The 22,666-nt window shown below is 39.5% G+C and overlaps 2 protein-coding genes across 9 annotated transcripts in view; one reads left to right on the top strand and one right to left on the bottom strand.

Annotated features, from left to right (window-relative positions):
- The window catches only part of pnut (septin 7-like protein pnut), a 47,389-nt gene extending 40,049 nt beyond the window's left edge, over positions 1-7,340 (top strand). For 3 of the 5 annotated variants that reach the window (XM_087340668.1, XM_087340687.1, XM_087340673.1), the window contains 3 exons: positions 89-224; positions 490-653; positions 2,011-3,007. In XM_087340668.1, the coding sequence (XP_087196794.1) occupies positions 89-224; positions 490-653; positions 2,011-2,125 (415 nt within the window). In that variant the 3' untranslated portion in view covers positions 2,126-3,007. Of the gene's footprint in view, positions 1-88; positions 225-489; positions 654-2,010; positions 3,008-4,739; positions 4,830-5,024 lie in introns of those variants that run through there. The other 2 variants (XM_087340676.1, XM_087340680.1) reach the window with 1 other exon arrangement.
- A 6,773-nt stretch (positions 7,341-14,113) lies between these two features.
- Positions 14,114-22,608, bottom strand: LOC110832767 (uncharacterized). 4 transcript variants are annotated; one of them, XM_087340728.1, is made up of 4 exons: positions 22,231-22,608; positions 19,587-20,491; positions 15,443-15,544; positions 14,324-14,342 (listed from the first exon to the last, which is right to left on the bottom strand). In XM_087340728.1, the coding sequence occupies exons 1-2, from the start codon at positions 22,370-22,372 to the stop codon at positions 19,650-19,652; spliced, it is 984 nt and encodes a 327-aa protein (XP_087196854.1). In that variant the 5' UTR covers positions 22,373-22,608; the 3' UTR covers positions 14,324-14,342; positions 15,443-15,544; positions 19,587-19,649. The 4 variants fall into 4 exon arrangements, with proteins under 4 accessions (XP_087196846.1, XP_087196854.1, XP_087196837.1 ...); XM_087340720.1 differs by lacking the exon at positions 15,443-15,544 and having other exon boundaries at positions 14,114-14,342; positions 18,933-20,491; XM_087340711.1 differs by lacking the exon at positions 14,324-14,342 and having other exon boundaries at positions 18,933-20,491.
- Positions 22,609-22,666: the final 58 nt, after the last annotated feature.

Genomic DNA, 22,666 nt, shown 5'->3' on the forward strand with positions numbered 1-22,666 from the left:
TTCTTCATCATTGCAGTTTTCCCTGCACTTCACTTGCTAGAAGATTGTACAGTATGCAAATTAATGATGTGTCTGTATGGGTGTACAGGAATCCACTGGCTCAAATGGAAGAGGAGAAGCGTGATCATGAAGTGAAGATGAAGAAAATGGAGTCAGAAATGGAACAGGTCTTTGAAATGAAGGTTCGGGAGAAGAAGCAGAAGCTCCGGGATTCAGAAGCAGATGTAAGTTTTTATATTGCTACGATTGTTACCAAATTTTGTCTTTAAGAACCATAACTTTTATGTGAAACATTTTTGTAGTGAAACCTTTGAATTGACATGGATTTATGTTCATTGGAATAAAAACTAAAAGAAATTTTAATTGTATATCACAGTTCTATTTTTTAATTTGTAGTTAGAATATTGTTCGTAGACACTTTCTTAGAAGGCGATTCTTCAGATTTTGTGTTGTGTCGTAGAATTTCACGTTACACTGTCTTTCAAACAGCTACAGCGCCGGCATGAACAAATGAAGAAAGCTCTGGAACAACAAATCAGTGAATTAGAAGAAAGGAGACAATCTTATGAGAAAGAGAAACAGGCGTGGGAACAGAGTAACAATGTCACGCTGGAAGAGTTACGCAGGAGAAGTCTCGAGGCAAATTCCAAAGAGTGAGTGTTGCTTCACAGCTATCTTTGTGTTCCTGCCTTCTGTCCGAGTTTCTTAAGGTTTTCTTTCTTTTACTAGACATTGCGTGATATGCATTATCTGTCAGTTTCTTACATTTGACATGGTAACATTCAATTTCCCTTCAGGCCTGTCATTTTAAAATGTTCCCATTTTGTTTTCATGATTCATCTTTAGCTATTATTTCTTCAAACTGTTTGCATTTTGAAATAGGCTGCTGCATCTTTTCTGCCTTTATCTGTGTTTAAAGAAAATGTGATTTGGTGTTAACAAAACAATAAAAATAGACAACTGCTACTAAAAATGCCAGAAAACAAACAAGAGGAATAATTTTAAGTGCAGTGGAGTTGGTTACTGCTGTTGAAGCATTCAGTTACCGCATGTTTAAAATTGGTTTTACAGAACACTGCGCAGTTCTGTGACCTATAGATGAAATTATTATTTGTCGTTTATTTAACCATACTGTCTGTAACTGAAACTATTTAGTATCAGATGGTAGGATCATTAATGAATAATGAACTGGAAACGATTTGGAAGGAGGCACTTATGGCCTGATTTAAGGTGCTACTGGGCATTTGCCTGGATGGACTAAGGGAAACAACAGAAATTCTCAGTCAGGATGGCTGGTCTCTGGGCTGGGATTTGAATGCCATGCTGCTGAATATACAACTGGAGTACTAACCACTTGGCTGTGACATTTGGTGGTAACATTTATTGCCTTGGGAATCTTATTGAGAAATCCACAACCAGGTGTTGAAATTGTATGTTACGATGCCACCACTCAGGCAGAGAATCCATTACTGGAACCATTATTGAAGGTCAATTTGATAACAGAACTAGTCTTACTTGTAATGTGAGCTTTCTTTTATTCTCCTGACCTATTTTAGAATTGCTGTCATTTTTAAACTTTCCTTGAGGTTGTTAAAAATTGCATAAGAAATATCCATTTGTTTCTTCTGTATCTATAGGACCTTGCTGTACAAAGCAACCTTTTTCCATCTCGTGTTTTCAGTAATTGCAACAATTTATAAAGGTTTTCCTTTCAGTAATGAAAGCATACACGAGTCATATGTTCGGTTTTTTAAGTGTTTATTTCACATCCAAATGAACCCCATGAGTAGTACAGATTTTGTCCACACATGTCGTAGTGAACTGCATTGTACATGGAGTCCCCAGAAGAAAAGATTAATTCTTGTCAGGTTTGTATTTAGTTCTTAGCTTGTTCGTTGTTCTTATGTTAATTTATTTTGGATGTGTTTATTATAACCGTGTTTTCCTGTCCCTTCCAATTTTCATGTGATTGTTTGAAGATTGTCACCATTTTTCTGTATCCTTTTCCAGCTGTAAAATACATTTTGCCAGGAGCAATTCCATGAGCTCAGATGATGCAGGGAATTCCTGTGGTGAAACGTCGTCCTCTTTGGATTCTGACAAGATAGCAGAGAGCTTATTCTAGCAGGGGCAGGAAAAGAGGGGAAAAGCACCAAATAGAGACACGCGTATGAGGCTATATGACTTGTAAAATTGAGAACCAGAACACAACATAGTTCGTAAACTTTGAACTGCTAAAGTCTGGGTTTATTGTTTTCTTGTTTCATTTACGTTTTGTTGGAAAACTATCCTGAGCAGTGTATTTATTCATGTTTAAAAAATGGAGATAATTACTCTGATTGAAATTCTTTTAACAGAGGTAAAGTTCAGTTATTAGAGATTATGTTGTCTTTATGAAGAATGTTGGAATAGAAGATTATATATTGTTAAAAAAAGATTGGTTATGTAGGTATTTGAGAAAAAAAATGTAGATAGTAATTTTGTCTGTTCTCATACAGTCAGTCTTGCAAATTATAATTTTCCCATGATTTTGGTGCAGTAACTTATGTAAAAATTGCTAAAAACAGGTGGTGAATTTAAAGCAGCTATTTTGCCGTAGAGTGGGATCATCAGTTTTGTGTTGAGTTTGATTGCTTTATGTCTATCTTATTCTTCATTGAGTTCATAAAAGTAGATTATTGTTTATTTATGGTTTATTTAATGACACTGCAACTGTAGTGTTGATGCCTACAATCTGTGGGAGTTAAGGGTGCATCTGTTATCTAGTATCTGTACCGATCTCTTCAGACAAGTTGTCAATATTCAGTTGAATGTGTCACAGATGTGACACCTTATGTATATAGAGGTATTACATTCTGATCCCTGTGTGTTCACATGCATGCATCTGGCAAGCTACCCACTCTAATTTGTACTTAGAACATGTATTTAAATTATTTATTGTGTTTTTTGTGTTAGAATATTATGTAAATTCATTACCTTAAGCCATATTAAACATTCCATCACATATTTCATTTTAATTTTAATTTACATTAAAACATTCTGCTTATTTTATGGGTTTTTAGTTACACAGATTCAGTATACTAAACATAATACGTGTCAAAACACGTTTCCTTAAAGTGATACATTGTAATAGTGATGTGTAAATGGAACTAATAATGATTATGGGAATTACGTTTATTCCCTAACAAATGTTAACACATCCTCTACCTGCGTGGCATCACATTATAGATTAACAAATGTCGTAGAGGTATCAAAGACACCATTATTATCTGGTCATTGTTGTTATCTGAGGTCATCGTTCTGAGGCAAGAATGGCCTTGGTTCCCGTTGCTGTAACAGTGCTGCAACAATGACCTAGTCATGCAGGTTGCCAAGTCCATAGGAAAATTGTGACAGACATACATGGACATGCCCATGATAGAACATGAAGAACACATCATGATGTTGATGATGTAAGAACAGCAAACCTTGGAGAGGGCAGCAGTTTTCAGTCTTTAGTAGGAATATAATAAAGGCCATATAGAGTACAACCACTTACATATTGTTCCCAAAAAATAAGTTTAGCTTGTGCAGACCTTCCATGATGTACATTTCAGTTTTGGGCTAGTGGCTTGAATATTGTAGGCAAAATCTTAAAGCTTTGGGTATAAACTGATATGATGGTAAAAATAGTTCAGTAGCCTTTGTAATGGGAACAGAGGTACTGAGGGTGTATCCTACATAAATTTTCCATGTGTAGCACTTTCTTAAGAACAAAGGAGAATGGCAGGAATATTTGCTTGCACTTCATATTTGCATATCATAACAAAACATTGTTTATAAACATTGTCTTATGCATTTATATAATACCCCACTTTCAGTACAAGTTGTGAAGAGTAAATAAGAAATCAGCATGAAACCTTACGCATTTTACACCTTAGAGATAAATGTATGTCAGCTTAGTCTGAATTTCTAAGTGGGAAGTTTTCTTGAAGATGACTGTCTTCTGAGTTGTTGTGCCATGTCGTCTTGTAGAAGTTTATCCGACGTTTCAGAAGTCTGTGCTGCCGCCATCATTAGGGCGATGGACCTTGAAACGTCAGTAAACTTCTACCAGACTACATGGCGCAACGACCCTGAAGACAGCAACCTTCCAACTTAACTGCTGTGAAAAATTCAAATCGTGCATAGGAAGTTTTCTTGTAAACTATTTGGTAGTGATGTTAATAAAAACAATTAATTATTCTGTAGAAATAAGAATTTACTTTATTTTCCTCTCTGTAGATGATGTTTGAATTGTAAGTAGTATTATTAGTCTAAACCTTCTGATTCTAATATCAAATAATTAATTAAAAGAAGTAATTTGGGTGGCAGAGGAAGAAAGGGTAATGAGAAAAGTTTATAAAGTGAGATATAAGTACTCAGCATTGGCATTTGTGTGGGGCTCATGGTAAAATGTTATTCCCTCGGGACCAATATACATGTGACCTTTTATACCAAGAAGTTGGCTGTCATTGGCTATTTGCCAAAGGTTTATTGTAGTGATTGTAGAAGTATTGGCTCTGCAGAGAGGACAGAGGCTAAAAAATCAATGTTCTGTTCTGGAAATGTATTTTTTACTCGTCAGTTCACTTTTCTTGTAGATTCTTTAGAATAATTTCTAAATCCCATATAGTCCATCAGAGAACCACAAAGGATTAAAGAAACTATGTATTTGGTAAACTGCTGAATGTTTTAATAATTTTGCTTTGTTACTGCAGGGCAGTAGATGGCAAAAAGGACAAGAAGAAGAAAGGCTTGTTCTAGAAGGCAAAAGCATTTTTGTCACAGCACGTGTGTTAATGCACAAGGTAAGTCCAGTGTTCATGTTTCTAAGGGAATGTGATTTCTCATTTAAAATACCCACACAGGTGTTACTTAGTGCAGCGTACAGAATTTTCTTTGCTAATTCATTATTCTTTTTATTGCAGCAGTAGAGGGTTAAATAAATATATTGTAATTGTATGCGTGCCTCTCGTATATTAACATTCAGTCTCTGCCAACAGATTCGCCTGCACCGGCTGTGGATGGACGAGTCGCCAAGGGCTTCATAGTGCGACGAAGATTGCTTTTGTAATGAACTTGTGTGGTTGGAATACAACAGTGGCATATTGCAAGTGGATGTTGAAGTACCAGAATTGGTTTCAGTTGCATCTGATGGGTACTCATTAATGAAATGAGCTGAAGATTTGAATGAGTGTCTTCACAGTCGCAATGGATCACAAATCTTTGTTCATTCTTCAAGGAGTACTGTGTGATCTCTCCCCTCCCATTTACCCCCCCCCCCCCCATCTTGTGGTGTAATTGAATTTTGTTCCATATATTTCACCGCAATACAGAGATGCCTTTTCGTCTCTGTTCCAGTGTCATAACTTAGTTGGTAGTATTCCTATGTTATTAATATCTTATGAGATAAAGTTTCATTTGTAACTTAAGTGTATATTGACATTTTTTCCCATAATAATGAACATATTACACACACAAATTTCTTATCCTAATTTTTCCTTATAAAATGACAGAAATTTGTAGCAATGTGAATTGTCATACTTCATTTTTGTGTAGTTGTGTAGTAAACAAATCATTTGAGAAGGCATGTTATTTTATTGATAGAATTCTCAAATTAAGATGCTGCGTGATTCCTACTGATAAGCATGAATAGAAATTCCAGCGACAATGCTTTTCATACTGACTGAAAACATGATGAATATTGTACTGTCGGTATATGTTTGCTGCATAATTTTAGGTGCAGATCTAATTAACCAAGGACGTGAATTATATAATGAAAGCCCTTCCATTTATTAATGTGCCTGTCTCTAGCTGCAGCTCCTTGAAGTTTTAGGTGATAATCTAACCTGACAAAAGTTCATTAGGAAGTAAAACAGAACCTTGTGAATCATGCCAAAATTTAACCCTGTTAATGAAACATGCCCATTTTACTTATTATTGCGTGAATCATAATTTAAAAAAAACTGTTCTTTTAAAAGAAAATGTGAAAGTTAATATGGCTTTGCTTGAGTCACATCACATTTTATTTTGGATATGGGCCGTTATCTTGGGTATATGTTCTGTGAGTGGTCTTCTTTCACCTTCAGGTGCTGACTTATATTTATTGGTTTACTTTATGACCAATGATAATGGTGAGTGTTAAATAAATAGCTCTTAAAGAGAGTGCCACTGATCTTGGGAGTGAGATCAATAAAAAGTTTATGCTTGAATGCAAGATGGGAACATCTAAAATGTGTGCATAGCAAATAAAGATCAGTATGACCAGCATTTGACATAATTATGATGCAATCATTGCCATAGCAACACTAGTCTTGTCATGTCCATGCTTCGAAACTAATGTGACCTGTGAACAAGTATTGATTGTCGTACCAACTTGAATTCAGCGTCGTGTGGTCTCTCTTGATATCTTTATAAGATGCTTACTGTTGGTCACCTTTTGACCAGAACTGGTTACCAATAATGTCTGTAGCTTGTTCGTGCTCCTAATGTTCTTTCCGCTCCTTGTGTATAACCTTCCATTTTTCTTGAGGAAAATCCATCCACCAAATACACTGAATATCTGGTTCGGTTCATTTGCTTTAATTTATGATTTCCACATATCTGTTGTCTTCCATCTAGTTCGTAAATGTCAGAATTTTGTTGGTATCACTGAAGCTTTGTGAAGCATCTCTCAGGAGATCTCGGTGAAATTTTCTGCTTTTTGTTTTAAACATTTTTAGCACTGCTCTTCGCAGACTAAACATCACAATGTTTTGTTTTATTCCCTTGAATTCATTGTTCATAGCTTTTAGATGTGTTGCAAAATGTTTTTTGATGTTCAAGGTTGTATAACTGCTTCTCCTCTATGTGAGACTTGAGGTTCTCATGGTGAAGATGTCGATATTGATCTTCAAGGTTGTGACGTCATGTGAACGGAACCAGCATTTCAGAGGAACATGCTGTCACCAGGTCCAAAACACTGTCACACGCTTGCAAGTCCACGTGGTGTCACAACCCAGAATACTAACGTGAACTGCATGATCACAGTCCGAAAGTTGAGTGAGCTCCTCTCTCGGCTTGGTAATTTTTTTTACTTTCTTGTCGATGTTTTTATATCATTTGTACTCGCATTATCTCCTTTGTGGCCCAGTGTTAGCAGGAATCATCACGGTAAAATAATCAGAAGATTGCGTATCTGATCATCAGATTGCAGACGAATGAAACCCCAATAACACAAGGCAGGCACGTTTTACTTTACAAAAATGATGTCCTTTAGCTCATAAAAAGGACTTGTACAGAATTATTATAAAAATTGAATAAAATTATCACCAAACAGATGAATAACATATTACTTTATTGACATGTTGAAAATATCAGTTTCCCAATAAAAGTAACATCCTATCCTAAAATCACGTTTTCTTGTCCAAGAGTTTAAAATTTGTTTCAGTTGCAACGGTATTGCTCTCTGATGTATGTTTCTACTGTACTGCTAATTAGAAGTGTACTTATTAGGTAAATTGTTAAACAATAAGTTTAATTTCTTTGTAGTTGTCAGTAACCCTTTTATGGTTGTCGTTTGAAAGTCATGCTCTGCTTGTAGGATACCCATTGTACATTTAAATGTCCCTTCAATCTTTAAAAGAGCATGGTTTTAGAAAAATAATCATGTCTCCCTTGTTAAGATTTGTTGATGAAACAAGAAGAATACAAAAGAGGACGGGAGGTTACAACCCCCATGTTCCCGAAAGGTCAAAGTTTTTATATAAATATGTGATGTAGAAAAGAACAATGAAATCAAATTTTCATTTTTTCCTGCAGGTTTTGGATTTAATGTAATATGTATGTGATCACCCACTTAGTTCTGAACATTTTTTTATAGTGTACTGACCGACCTTGTCTCTTCATTCAGTCACTTGCCTACTGCATCACAAAAAGTCTAAGGCTCGATGCACACGAGCGGGAAAATGTCGCGCGAGCTCGCAGCGAGGAAACCCGTGACAGTGCACACGTAGCGTCATCGCTGCGAGTTCGCCGAAAAACTCCCACCAGTACTAGATTGAATGGCAACCAAAATGGATGTGTACAGAAGAAAACGTGTAGTGTTTGCCTATTTCGTTTATGAATACATCCTTAAAAAACGCAATAGGAAGTATTGGACACACCCGTTGGTTAGTTCACGGCTGTTAAAAGGGGCGTTCGTGACAATGTTTATAGATTTAAGAGAAGATGAAAGTAAATTTCATAATTATTGTCGTATGAGTATAAAGTCGTTTGATGAGCTAGCAGCAAAACTGGATGCATCCATCAAAAGTAAAGATTCTGCGATGAGGCTTGCAATACCTCCTCTAGAAATGCTGGTTGTGACTCTGAGCTGTTGCGAAGCACGTGTGCACTGCCCAATGCTTTCACACAGTCTGCTGCTTCGCGGCGATCGGCGAACTCGCTGCGAAGCAGCAGTGGTTGACGAGCGCAAATTGCTCGCCGCGTCCTCACGGCGTCACCGCCATAGTGTGCGTTGCTCCATTGCTTCACATGTACTGCTAAAACGCGCGAGAAAATAACGCGACGAGCTCGCCAATATAACTCGCTCGTGTGCATCGGGCCTAAGGCAGCAGTACATGTGAAGCAATGGAGCCACACGAGGACGCGGCGAGATATCTGCGCTCGCCAACCACTGCTGCTTCGCAGCGAGTTCGTCGATCGCCGCGAAGCAGCAGACTGTGTGAGAGCATTGGGCAGTGCACACGTGGTTCGCAACCCTCGCAACAGCTACCGCCTTCCAGTCATGGAGGTGGTATTGCAAGCCTCATCGCAGAATCTTTACTTTTGTTGGATGCATCCAGTTTTGCTGCTAGCTCATCAAACGACTTTATACTCATACGACAATAATTATGAAATTTACTTTCATCTTCTCTTAAATCTGTAAACACTGTCACGAACGCCCCGTTTAACAGCCGTGAACTAACCAACGGTGTGTCCAATACTTCCTATTGCGTTTTTTAAGGATGTATTCGTAAACGAAATAGGCAAACACTACACGTTTTCTTCTGTACACATCCATTTTGGTTGCCATCCAATCTAGTACTGGTGGGAGTTTTTCGGCGAACTCGCAGCGAAGACGGTACGTGTGCACTGTCACGGGTTTCCTCGCTGCGAGCTCGCGCGACATTTTATCGCTCGTGTGCATCGAGCCTAAGGCAATGTCCTACGTGAGCGATAAGAAGCGAGCTGCATAAGCAGAATGGGGTGTCATATGACATGAGGGAATCGCTTGTTGTGTCCTACGTGAGAGACTGCAATAGAAAAACACGGTCTTTCTGCGCATGCACCTTCCCTGTACTGCACAGTCAGAGCCCTTCTGCGCATGCGCCTTACTGGCCAGCGCAGCGACCTGCGCGAAAATATCAAAATATTTGATCTTGGACTTTGGCCGCCGACCGCTTCGCTGTCACATAGGACAGCGCTGCACAAACTCCAGAAATTCAATTAATATTGTTCCGGACTGTCAGGGTGAAATACTGCAATGGCCTGTCAAAGTATTGAGTTTCAAGAAGTTCTGAACTTCTTGAGTGTTTGAGTTCTTGGATGACCAGCTGAGCGATAATTACAAGTCCTCTGCAGCAGTCCAAATCTGAGAATGTCTGTGTGTGACCTTCGCAAACAGTTTCTTTAGAAATCGTTTATTGGTTCAGGACCTAAACAATAAAATCCCAAATTCGTCCTCGATGGGTGGTCGAAGTCTGAGTTCGACCTCGGACCTGAAGATTGCAGTGTGTTGAAGATCCTTGTCACAATACACCACAAAACAACGCTCTGGATTGTTAATATAAAAATAATTCTGGGACGCCTGTACATTTGGAAGCATCGGTATCATTTGTGGAACACCCGGTATAATCGAAGGCTTCGGAACTGATTGTGAGACGACCAGAACCGGAACCGACAATGATCGTGTGACCTTGAATATGATCGTGTTTCTGCTCTTTATATCTGTGATTTTGCCGCCAAGTGAGTCACGTGGTTTTCTGCAGTCCAGCCAGAGATTCGAACCGGATGTCAGCGGTGGTAGAGACATTTCTTCTGCTGTCTGCTGCGCAGTTTGTTTGCTTGTTGTCTTTTTGAACTGGTAGGCACGCCGATCATATCAGATGCATAAGGGGGGTGGTTGATGCACCCCCCAAATTATCACGGGGGTCTGTGTCCCCGTGACGTCCACCAGGAAAGTTTTGAGAAAGGAAGATGCTTGTTAAGCCATTTGAGTGTGATTGCTTCATATCTGAATTGGAATAGTCAGGTTTGAATTTATGTATTATATTACATTATGTAAGTAATTTATTGTTATATGTGAACAATGTATATATACAAATTATTTGATTCAAACCTAGTTTCCGGTCGTAAGCGGCGTAAAGGTGTTTACGGTCTATTTTCAGTTCTTGGATAAAAGTGTGACAGAGTCTTCCACATAAGGTTAAGTTCATCTCGCGGCCCTAGAACACGTCGGTCCATCCTTTGGAAACCGATGACTTGAGAAAGATAATGGGATAATACTAAAATAGATTTTGCAAATATAGAGCTGCGTTTATGGACCGGATATATATGGATGAGCATACAGGGAGGTGGCGGGATTTTGTGGACACGGTGATGAACCTTCGGATAAAATGTAAAGATGAGAATTTCTTGACTAGCTTCGCTTCTCACGAAGGACTGTTTTTCGTGGACTTAGTTAGGCGGCTCTTTAAAATGTCGATAATTTTGGCTTTCCGGTAATCTGCTTCTTCTTGGCGTGCTGAGTGAAGTTAAGGTGGTTTGCCTCGTTTATGTCCGATAAGCACTACAGTTTGTACTCCATTGTTCGCCATGTTTACTGATACGTTACACGTGTAAGTGTCTGGCGTGACCTTGTTGGTGTATTTAATATTTATCGTCTGCCTCTAAGTCAGTTCTCGCTTCCGATACAGCGACATATTGTGGTCACTTTATAAGCCGTAGCCCGTGATAAATCACCCTGACTCGTCCTGTATATATACAGTGTGAGTTAAAAGTATGTTTACAAATTTCGTGTGCGTGTTCCAGGTTCATAAATAACAAAAAATGTTCCTATGAACGCGGGGTCGCAAATGTTTCATTGTGTATATACAAATTCAAATACTTATTCAATCGATACCGGCAATTTTCAACACAGATTCATAAAATATTCTGCCGCGTATTATATTCTCATCCCCGTAACTAAATTTGCAGTGGGCCTTCTTTATCAGTATCAGTCACAGTCCACATTTCCATCTTTCAACATGCTATTTATGCCCTGTATAGATCTGTTCGTCTCCTCCTTCTTTGATTTATCCCAATAACTCCAGAATAATTAAATGGATTTTCATGATACGTACTTCGTGTGAACGTAATGCCGTTGATGTCTTGTCTAAAATTATGCTCTTTGATTTTCTTCAAAACTTGATAACAACTTAACAGTTGTATATATAACTCTTGGGGGTGGGATGTCGATGATTTTGAAGACACTTGAAAAGAGTAATCCGTATCGGAATACACGCATCGAACACGCGTTTTTGCAGCTCGCACTTCGAAGTATTAAGTGCGGTCATCACTTGGAAATAAATCTGTCCAAAATGCCAATATGTTTGAGTTTACCCTCTACGCTTTCTGCCCTGTCACATCTTAACCACCCTCATCAAAGCCAAACAAATATCAGCTAACCTATCATTCGCAAAGATTACCCTAACCTTATCGTGCACACACAACCCACGCATCCCCCCTCCACGTGGCTTCGCCCTTCATCATCTCCCCCACACAACCCTTTAGATTTCGCCACCCTCAAATGACTCCCCTTCGCTTCCGACATTGAATTCCCACAAGCGCTACCTTACCCCTAACAACTGTTGCGTCTCTCACTTAACTTTCTATACGTCCTGCTCACCACCAGACCTTCAAGACACGAACCTCCTCCCCCGGCTGTCACCTCCGATCCACACTCCACAAACGTATATTGTATTTGTGCTCTGACATGTTCTGCATTCTTGGTCTGGGACTATAAATTATCTTATTTTATTCTAACCCCCATTTAATGCTGAGATCTGGAGTGTGTGGATGTTACTGTAAGCGTTCCTCTTATTGTTTGATTTGTTGCCAAGGCGGGATCGGCTTTGATGAAGGAATTTATGAGACTCTTATGCTGGGTTTACGGGGTTTAATTAAAGGTCGCCTCAGCTATGGCTTTAGGTATTTATTTTCAGGTGATTGCTGAATTAATTTCACCGCACGATATTGGTCAAAGTTAATGTAATACACCTGATTGGTCGGTTCGATACCCGAGGTCAACTTTGACATTTTACATCGCGTGGTGACTCTAGGTCACTTATGCCTGCTTTTACATAAAACCAATTAATAGGGGTCAGACCTCCTAGGGGTGTAATACTGCAATGGCCTGTCAAAGTATCCAGTTATAATAAGTTTTGAAGTTCTTGTATTTTTCGAAAGGACAGCTGACAGTGACAAATGTAGGTCTATGTTCCGCTGACCCTTCGCGACATGTGCGGGTGTGGATGTATTGAAAACGGAAACATCACTTCTTCCTTGATGGGCGGTCATAGTCTGAGCTCGACCTCATGACTAGACGATTACATTACCTCCAAGTCCGCTGCACGTCTTCACAGCACATTCAGGCACCAGGCGCCTGACAGGTTAACAGGACTTCTACGAGAGATTGGATCAGATGCACATTAGAAGAGTTAGTTACAGTCTAGATCAGGGGTGGGGAACCTGCGGCCTTAAGGCCACATGTGGCCTTCTAGATCCTTAAGTTCGGCCTTTTGACTGAATCAAAATTTTACAGAACAAATTCTTTTATTCTTATTAGTGCATGTTGCAACCAAACATTCAAATTCTTTCCAACAAGAAGCAGATACAAGAAAGTCATTAAAAGGTTAGTTCACTTTAAAATTAACCATGAGTTTTCATTTTTTTGAAATTATTAATTAGATAGTAGTTAGATTTTTACAAAATAATGTACATTTTTAAGTATATCTAATTGAAGTTTCTTGAATGCGGCCTTATTTGATTACAGCCAAATTAATGCGGCCTTCCGACACGAAAAGGTTCCCCACCCCTGGTCTAGATCTTTCCTTCCCTGCGTGAACAGTGCTGTAACATGCAGGAAACAATGGGGTAGAATTAAATTACCCAAACCAAACAGCACATCTAGAATTTGGGCCTGGTAAAGGATGTATATTATTTCTTTTACCGTTGCAACAGCAGCTGGTGATGAATCCCAAACTCCATCAAACGTTGGTGATCTTGAATCATGAGATAGGAGACCCATTATAATGCAGCCGCACCGAATTAAGGTTTGATTTAAGGTTGGCTCTACTCTCATCCCAGAATGTTATAATTCCCACTGCATTTACGTTCAACATGGGTTCACCACTATCCATCAGACTCCTCAGCTTTTTCCAGTGTTTTGTTCACAAAATATTACCGACTGAACCGAGAAACATCAGGCTTTATTATACAGTGCGAATGGCACCTTCGAGGACTCACTAGGGTCCTACGGGGGATAAACGAGCGTGGGTTGGTGCTGAGTGACGATAAGTTTGGGTTTCGAACGAGACAGTGCAAGACGCTGCCACGAGGCCGACGTCTTCGAAGGTGTTTGATTGGTTGGTTGCTTCACACCCCCGTTAAATTTTTAAGGCTCGGTTTAACATTTCCAGCAAATTATTTCTTACGCAGGAATGGCTAAACATTCTAGGAACGATATCCTACTCTTGTGGTGGACTCCGCCCTCACCTTCGTGGTTGGCTTTCTTGGTCCAAGGACTATTTGGTAAGTGAAGTTAAAGGCGTACATGAAGGTGAGATTTGAAGCGGCGGCCGAGTCAAATTTCTACATTTTTACGGCCCGAAGAAGGAAACGAAATTCATTGTCTCAACCAATGCGCTTCGGGCTTTGTGGGATATGTATGTCGCTTTGTTATTTCCACAGTCACGCGAGAAGACGCTTCTGTAGGTAAAACTTTGGACCAAGGAAACCCAGAAAATTTAAACGTGGCAAGGGATAGGTAGTGCACATATCCACAGCCGAACCAAGGGAATAAATTAATGTATTTGTATTCGCTTCTATGCTTTTATTTGTCAACATACACAAATTAACTTCACAGAATTAGGTCGACAAATTGCTTTAATTTCACACCGACACTTATTAACCATAGGAAGGACAAGCACATTTCATGTTTTTGCAAGTGCCTGCATTATATTCCAGCTCGACACACCTTTCGTCGCACTCTCCGGACAAGGGAGGTTCCTCCTCTAGACAGTCATAGATGCCGTCAATTGCTGTTGGCAAATGGAAAATATACATTGAGGCTTTTTTAAAATGTTAAGTAGGCAGTGGGGAAACCAAAACTGTTGTCAGAACTGTCTGGTTAGGTTAGGTAAAGTTAACATAGGTTAGAATTTTTTGCATATTGAGAAAAGGGTAACGGGAAGGTGATGATTGGATTTTGTGTAGTCCAGATCCTCTTGACACTGCCAATAATGGTAAAAGTGGCTCATTATCTTTTACATTGTTGGGATTTTTTATTAACTACGATTGATTTAGACGTTTCTGCTTACGTAGGATTTGAGGTTCTCACGACTGAGTCCAAAAATGGCTGTCGTCTGGAATGACCGCGCCGTGTATTTTGGTGGAATTTTAAAACGTTTCAGAGGTTCTTGTTTTATAACTCATCGCCCTAATGATGGAGGCAGCAGGGGCCTCTGAAACGTTGGTGTACTTCTGCCATACCACAAGGCGCGACAAACGAGAAGACAGCTATCACCCCTCATTAAGCTAGTGCTGAATGAAGACAAAGGACTGGAACGAGTTGTTTGTTTGTTTGTATGCATTTATCAGCCTGGTTACCGTTGCCAGTGACGTAACTGGCCAAACAGTGGAATCCCATTATTGGCGAAGGAGTAATTTCTGTGATCGCCGCCCGTTGTTTTCCAAGGTTTAGCGCGACATAAGCGTCAGGAGACCACTCATGAAAATGTGTTTCAGTATTTAGAAGGCCTTGAGTTTTAATTACATTTATCATTTGGACGTTTTCGTTGCTTTATTTCGCCAAAATACTAAATTGACTAACACACAAAATCATGTTAAGCACGACGTACATATACAGAACAACTCCGAATACATTAAAAATACAATAAAATCTGGAAGAAAACATCATTTGAAATCTGATAAACATCTGACTAAAAGCTGCATTTAAGAAATTATATTTAAGTTTCTATAATTTTATACACCTGAAGATGGTTCTTTTAGAACTGAAACATGTCGTGTAAAAAAGTGATGATCTAATGTAAATCGAACATTTCGATAGAGAACATGGTTAGATCCTACGTCTCTTTGAATTTCACATCTTAATAACAGTTAAATACAGCTTTGTACTTACAACGCTCATCAGCCATGTTTTATTCTTCCGTTCAATTTACAGTGCTCCAGTAGGCTGCTAGAGATTAGCAGTCCGAACTTCTTCTCGTCTTAACTCCTCTGCCTTAAACATTTAATGTTCACATGTCAGTACTGCTTATATACTTACCACAAACGTATTTAACTTCCGATAGCCCAGTGGCGAGAGGGTTTCGTAAGACAAAAGTATTGCGTCATGGAGTATTATTTATTGTCTTCGTGATAGACAATATCGATGTATTTACTTTTGAAACATCTGCCACTCTTTTGTTGTACTGTCAGAATAACAACGTACAAGGCACAAAAATAACACGCGCTGTCTACGAATTTTAAAAAGGTCAAATATGTTTAACGTTTTAAAAACACACAGCATTTTGTAGTCTCCAGTGAGTGACGGACTAGTTTGAAGTTACGCTGGATTACAATGCGCTTGGGGATTTGTTTCGGTATTAATGCAGTCTCGTACAGAATATGAACCCCGAGCTGCTGTCCAGATATGAACTCGGTACAGTTTTGAAGAAGTCAGGACACACGTAATTTACTTTATTTTTTTTCCATCGCGTAAACCTTTTACTTTTCCTTGTCTGAAAATATAATTTTAAAAAACAGATAGCAGCGAAGGCAAATTTCTTATCTTAGAAAGGCTTTTTTATTTTATATCCTGAAAGTCGTTCATAGGACTAGGCTACAAATACAAATTACAACTTTACAAACACACGTTCCTTATGTAAGTAGTATTTTTAAAAAAAGTTTGACAGAAGTCAAAATAATAGATAAAGCCATTGCAAAAAATAGAAAAATTGTGGAATAAAATAATTTGAGACATCTAACCTAATATTTTATATCCTGTCTATGGTAAATACAAACAATTACCAAGGCCCATTGGTAAGACCCCGAAATAAGACGCAAATAGTCCTTTTTTCAAGCTTTTTCCAAGACTGTTTGGTAAAACCTAGGTTTCACCAAAATTCGGGATTTTACAGTAACATTAACAAAGCTGGTCGAAATCTAGCGATTAACTAATTTGGCATTCCGGCTGCAGTGAAGTTGAACACGTGGCGTCGTCTGGTCCTGTTGGAGAGCACCAACATTTCGGAGAAATGTGTTGCCTCATTTCTGGGATTGATTTGAAACGGCAACATTTTGAAATGGGAGGGGTAAAAAGAGATAGTCACTCCAGTCATAGAAATAGATCTGTAAAAAAGTCTTTAAGAAATGCGAGTGAATTCTCACTTACATTTCTGCCGTTCGTTGTGGACATTTAAGAGCTTTTTTTAAAAAAATCTGACGTGCTAGTTTCAACACAAGACATAAACATGGCTTCCATACGCCAAATACTAACCTCACTAGTTGTCAGAAAGTTACTTACTAAGCAGGGATTAAGTTATTAAGTACTTACTTTAATATTTTAAATTATGATATTGAAGTCAACATCGAAACATCGTATTTTATCTCACTCCTACACTATACAAGAATTTACTTCAATTGAAAATTATCGAATATGATAATCAACTGTAACAAATACGTAATTAAATGTTTATTGTTTCTGTATTTGTATTGTGTTGGTATTCGTGTTATGACTTGTTCTAGATCCTTGGCTCCCACCATAAAGGTTCTATAGAATGTAAACAAATTCTACTCTCTTGTATTCAGCATTTCTCTATTCAATTTTATCCTATTCTATTTAGGAAAATTCGTCCTTCTCCCAGTGGCACACAAGCTCTGATTATTCTCAAATATGGAATGCATATTTTCTTACCTCAGATTTGGTATGAACAAAGATATTCTGTGTTCAGTGTGATGTTATAAGTTCCAAAATCTTTTCAAAAGTACAATCGTATGTACAGAAAACTAACATAGGACCAGCGAGTTATAATAAATCGCAAAGAATGCCTTTGTAAAGTACGTGTACTCCATTCGGAGAATAAGTGCCAACTTTTACTTTAGACCTTGTATAGAAACAATGAGCAAGGCAAACGTGGAGTACAGCAAGGGCTTTAACACGCGAGGACGTTCTTGACACGACATTCGTCTGTAAAAAGCTGCCTTCATCTGGAGTGAACTGTAATAAATGTAATAAATGATATGTGACGTCAACCAACAATGACATCTAGTCATCGAAGTTTGGTTGTGGTGGAAAACATAATTAACTGAAATTTCGTGTGAATTATGAGTGACCTAAATAGACAAACAATTTTAAAATGGAAAGTTATTTTACAAGAAACAGGGTGACCTGTATTTTAAATGCCTCGTTAACTTCAGTAGATAAAGAACTCTAAAAGGTAGCATTATGCAACAAATAATTATCTGTTCCTTTGTTTCAATGTGGCATAGCCTGAATACGAAACCGACTTCAAAATGGAAATGTCACGCAAACAAAATTTCCTGGCATAACTAACGAAACCTGCCTTCGTATACACAGACTTCTAGATCTTGTTGATAATGGTGTGTGGATCATATCAGAAGATGGCTGTCTCCTGAGACGTTGCAGCGTAGCCTGACCGACGTTTCAGAGCAACTTACTGCCTCCACCATCATTAATTCGGGGTTTATCTAAGTAATGTGAATTTTTTAGCCTTCAAGGAAATGCAATAAATCTCGTAAGCCAGTGTTCCAAGCTCGCATGGTAGGCACGTACAATACGTGCTGCTGCAAGCGCAGTCTGAACGACGTGTGTTTCCTCACGGCACTCTTCTATACGACAAGGTCCAATATTACAGTCTGGGCAAGGCAGTGACAAGCAGTCTTTATCGCAGAAGGCAGAATGAATTATAAATAACAAGCCAACATCCATACTCTTAAAATTAATTATAAGGAAAGAGTTTGGATCTGATTTCAGTAGGTAAAATGATATTTTGCAACACTTGTAGTGCCTTAATTTAATATTCAGTGCTATAAAAGCGAGCAAGACTGTATTCTAACTTGAAAACAAATGATGAACAGCAGCTGGCGCATGCGCACAACAAAATGCTACATCTAGCTTCACAAGCGAGCAATGGTCTGAAGCCGGCCATTCACGATCGCTCCATTCGTCCAAATGGCGCGGTGTCGCTCCAAAATTGTACTGTGAATGCGGAAACTCAAGTCCATTGGCGTGGCGCGGTGGGCTCGTTTGGATATTCTGTCGAGCCATAATCCATCCGATCGCTCCATCACTCCATCGCGCCATCGTATCGTGAGTGGCGGAAACGTGGTCCATTCTCATGCCAGTCTGCCACGAGCCTTCGTCCAGTCAAGTCGAAAGTTGCATAATGTCGGGGCGTGATTTCGTTATTGATGTTATTGATAAATATAGAGAGTTGCCATGTATTTTACAAATAAGTTAAAATATATTATGAGACATGTTTCGCCTCTTAAGTGGCATCATCAGTCATGTGATTCACGAACTAATTGAAACTAATTAAATGTAAAAAACTAATTACATTCAGAAACTAATTATATTTTAACAAATATAGTAATAATCCTGACCTTACCTTAAGGTATCCTTTCAAACACTGCAGTATTGCCCTGCAAGTCTCGGGGATAATTACTCCTAAACGTTGTGGAGAAATAGCTGTCACATACTTCAGTTCTTCATAGTTCATGCCTGAAGCCAAAAATCTCAAAGTCGCTGACAATCTTTCATGAGGACTGATGCATTGTCTCATATTCGTGTCCTGTTTTTGTATCATAGGCGTGACTAGCCCCAATAAGCGGAAATAAGCACACTCATCCATTCGTAAATAGTTTCTCCAGTCTGACGGCTCCAAACTCAGTTCACTAATTAAATTGACGTGACTTAAATTGCTTCTGTTTAAGAGCCATTGCTTTGATCACTTTCGTTTTGGTTTTTTCATTCTAATATACAGGCATACTGCCGTAGGTAGTACCAATTCTTCGTCCATCGCAAACACCACGCACTTCACAGAGTGACAACAAACCGCGACTGGCGTGACGCGACCGTGAATGTAGTACCTCTTTGGACGACATCCGTTTGGACGTCATCCATTCGGATGTCATCCATCTTTAGCGATCGTGAATGGCCGGCTTGAGAAAGTGAGACGAGCAAAATGCTTTCTGCTTAATTCTGCTCCATCGTGCTAAAAAGCGCTTTTACTTTTTGCTCGAACGGTGTGCGCCAGTCCTACCTCGCATAAGCTTCCCGGACCAGCGATCAATACTGGACGAGTCCTGTCCTGACGCGTTCAATATCAGTATTCATCGTCCCTCCAATTTGCTGGTGAGGGCGTCGGTGACGATGAGGTAGAAGAAGGACTTCTTTGACGTGGAGTAGCGGAAGGAGACCGGCATGAGCTGCCATATATCTTCAACAGCTCATGGGCCAATAAATTTTGGACTCGGCTCCGAAAGTTCAACTTATGAATACAAGGAAGTTGCTTGACGTGAGGGATTAGAGATTTGAAAAAGTTCATGTCCTCGTCATCTTCACCAGACTTCCCTCGTAGCAATGAAAGTTGCTTAGACAGGATTTCCGATATTTCCTTCTCAAAATTTTCAGAACTCGCGGTGGGCTGCAGTTTAAGTCTTTTGGATGCAGAAGGGGATATTTTAATTCCATCAATTGGCACAGTAACACCGGACAAGGAATTTTGAAGCTGTCGCAATTCCTTCCTTAACTTTCTCTTCGACTGGAACGTTACTTTTGAATTTCGGGTTTTGTCATAATGTTCGTTTGTTCCGGAGGTTGAGGGCAGGGAAGTTGAAACGGACTGGTTCGAAGACGCGTTCAGCTGAAAAGACTGCGAAGATTCAATGTCGCTTTCGTTGGCATCAATTCTCTCTTTACATTCAGCACCTTCTTTATCGTATTCGCTCGCGAATGTGTAGGATAAATCTGGAGTCTGAACGTTGTCTTTGGTCTGTCTTGGAGTAATGACAGGTCGCAGAAACAACATGGCATCGTAGTGAGGCCAAGTCCCAGGGTAGCGCGGGGCCATCTCTGCGTCATCCTCGGGGCGGCTGTTCGGTACCTTTTTTAACTCTTTGCGGAAAGTGTCTCGCAAGTTTTTCCATTTGGTCTTCACTGCCTCCTCTACACACGAAAGGAGAGAGAGAAAAATTTGCAAATCTTTTCTTGTTTGTAGGTATTTGGTTACAGGGAACTTACTTATTCATTCAGCATTTCGAGAAGTGTAAAACGCTGTAACACTTGTGCAAGAATGTAAAGCTGTATGCAGATTTACATGCCAGAACCCAAAGTTGCACATTTTGAAGAAGAAGAAAAGATTGCAGAAAGCTTTTGGGACACGTGGCAATTTCCCAGTTGAATCGGGTGTATTGATGGCAAGCACGCAAGAATAAAACGCCCACCACATTCCGGTTTCATGTACTACATTTACAAGAATTATTATTCTATCGGCTTACTTGCAGTCACAGCTGCGAATCACAACTTCATCGCTGTGGATCTTGGCTCTTTTGGAAAAGACAGTGACTTTGGTTTTTTTACAACTGCATCAGGAAGAATTAAGATACCAGAAGAAAAATGCCTGCCAGGTTCAATAATAAAAGCACTTTTTTTATTTCCCTTGGCGATGAGACCTTTCGCACGAGCTCAGTTACAAGAAGAAGAAAATGACAAGTTTAATTGTGTAGACTGTCTCGGACTAGATTGGTAGTGGAATGTTCTTTCGTTAGCATAGTCACAAAATTTCGTCTCAGAAAAGGCAATTGAGACAAATGTAGAATATGCCGTCCATGTATGGTTTACTAGAGGCTAGTAGACAGGTGGGGCTATAAGTGAATTCAGAAAGAACTAAGTTCATGTTGGTATCTCGTCGTCAGAAGACAGGCTGGCAGAATTGTCGTAGGGTGGCTAATAAATCCTTTGAAAGTGTTGCAAAGTTCAAATATCTGGGAACAACAATAACAAATCAAAATGACACTCATGAGGAAGTTGGGAGGAGACTAAATTCTTGAAATGCTTGCTGCTTTTGTCTTCCCGTCTGATTTCTAAGAACCTGAAAATTAAAGTATACAAAACAATAATTTTGCCTGTTGTTTTGTATGGGTGCGAAACATGGTCTCTCACTCAGAGGGAGGAACACAGATCGCAGGTGTTTGAGAACGGGGTGTTGATGAGGATATTTGGGCCTAAGAGGGAAGACGATGGGGCGTGGAGAAAACTGCACAATGATGAGCTTAAAAATCTGTACTGCTCCCCCAATATTGTGAGGGTGATTAAGTCGAGAAGAATGAGATGGGCGGGACATGTAGCGCGCATGGATGGGACAAGAGGTGTGCACGGGGTACTGGTTGGGAAGCCTGAAGGGGACCTCTGGGGAGACCTACACGTAGATGGGAGGATAATCTCAGGCGGGATCTATGGGAGGTAGGAGTTGAAGGAGACAGGGTCCGGTGGAGGTCTTTGGTTAATTCGGTGATGAACATTCGGGTTCGGTAAGCCATCTAGATAGTTAGTTAGTTAGTTAGTTAGAATATGCTGAACACGTTGTTAAAGCAATAACATTGCTGCACGATGATAAGAGATTTAGAAAGTTTAACAGAACTGGACATACATAAATTCACAACTGTAAGAGAATACCCGAGGGCATATATGCCACCACCAAAGAGAAACAAAGCATCATCCAAAAGAGATGTTTTCGCAAGGAACAAATTTTGCGGGTTTTTCAAGCTCCACCCTTTGGTGCTTACATAATTCAGCTTCAGCACTGCACAGTGTCTTCTGCAGTATTTTATTATTTCTAATGTAATCAGTTTGTACAAACAAATATGAATAATTACTTTGAAAACAAACATTTAAAAAGTACCTACTTGTTTCTGCTACATTTTCTGCGATCTTCCTCCATTCCCAGTCCACAAGCTTCCGATCATGATAACTCTTATGCTTAATATCCCAAAGCATGCGTCTGCTTTTCACTTCATTAATTATAATTTCCGCTAACGTTTCTGACATTGTTATGAAATGCAGAACACACAGTTTTCCAGCGGCTGACCCTTCCTTGTACTGTATGGTCAACGCATCGAGATGCAGCGATGCGCACGAAAATATCAAAAGATCTCGTCAACCGCTTGGACTTCGTCCGCCTTTTCTCCCAATCGCATCGCTGGAACCAAGGACAGCGCCACGTAAGCAAAGTTAATATATCCGCTTCGGACGCGCCTTGCAGATTTGATCGCTTGACTCTGAATTGGCAGAAAAGACGAGAGTGTGCAAGGCGCAGCATTACGGATTCAATAACACTGAATT

This window comes from Zootermopsis nevadensis, unplaced genomic scaffold, assembly GCF_977971745.1.
Source record: "Zootermopsis nevadensis isolate Lab colony 2312 unplaced genomic scaffold, Znev_1.0 Znev_ptg000003l, whole genome shotgun sequence".
In the NCBI taxonomy this organism is placed as follows: Eukaryota; Metazoa; Arthropoda; class Insecta; order Blattodea; family Termopsidae; genus Zootermopsis; species Zootermopsis nevadensis.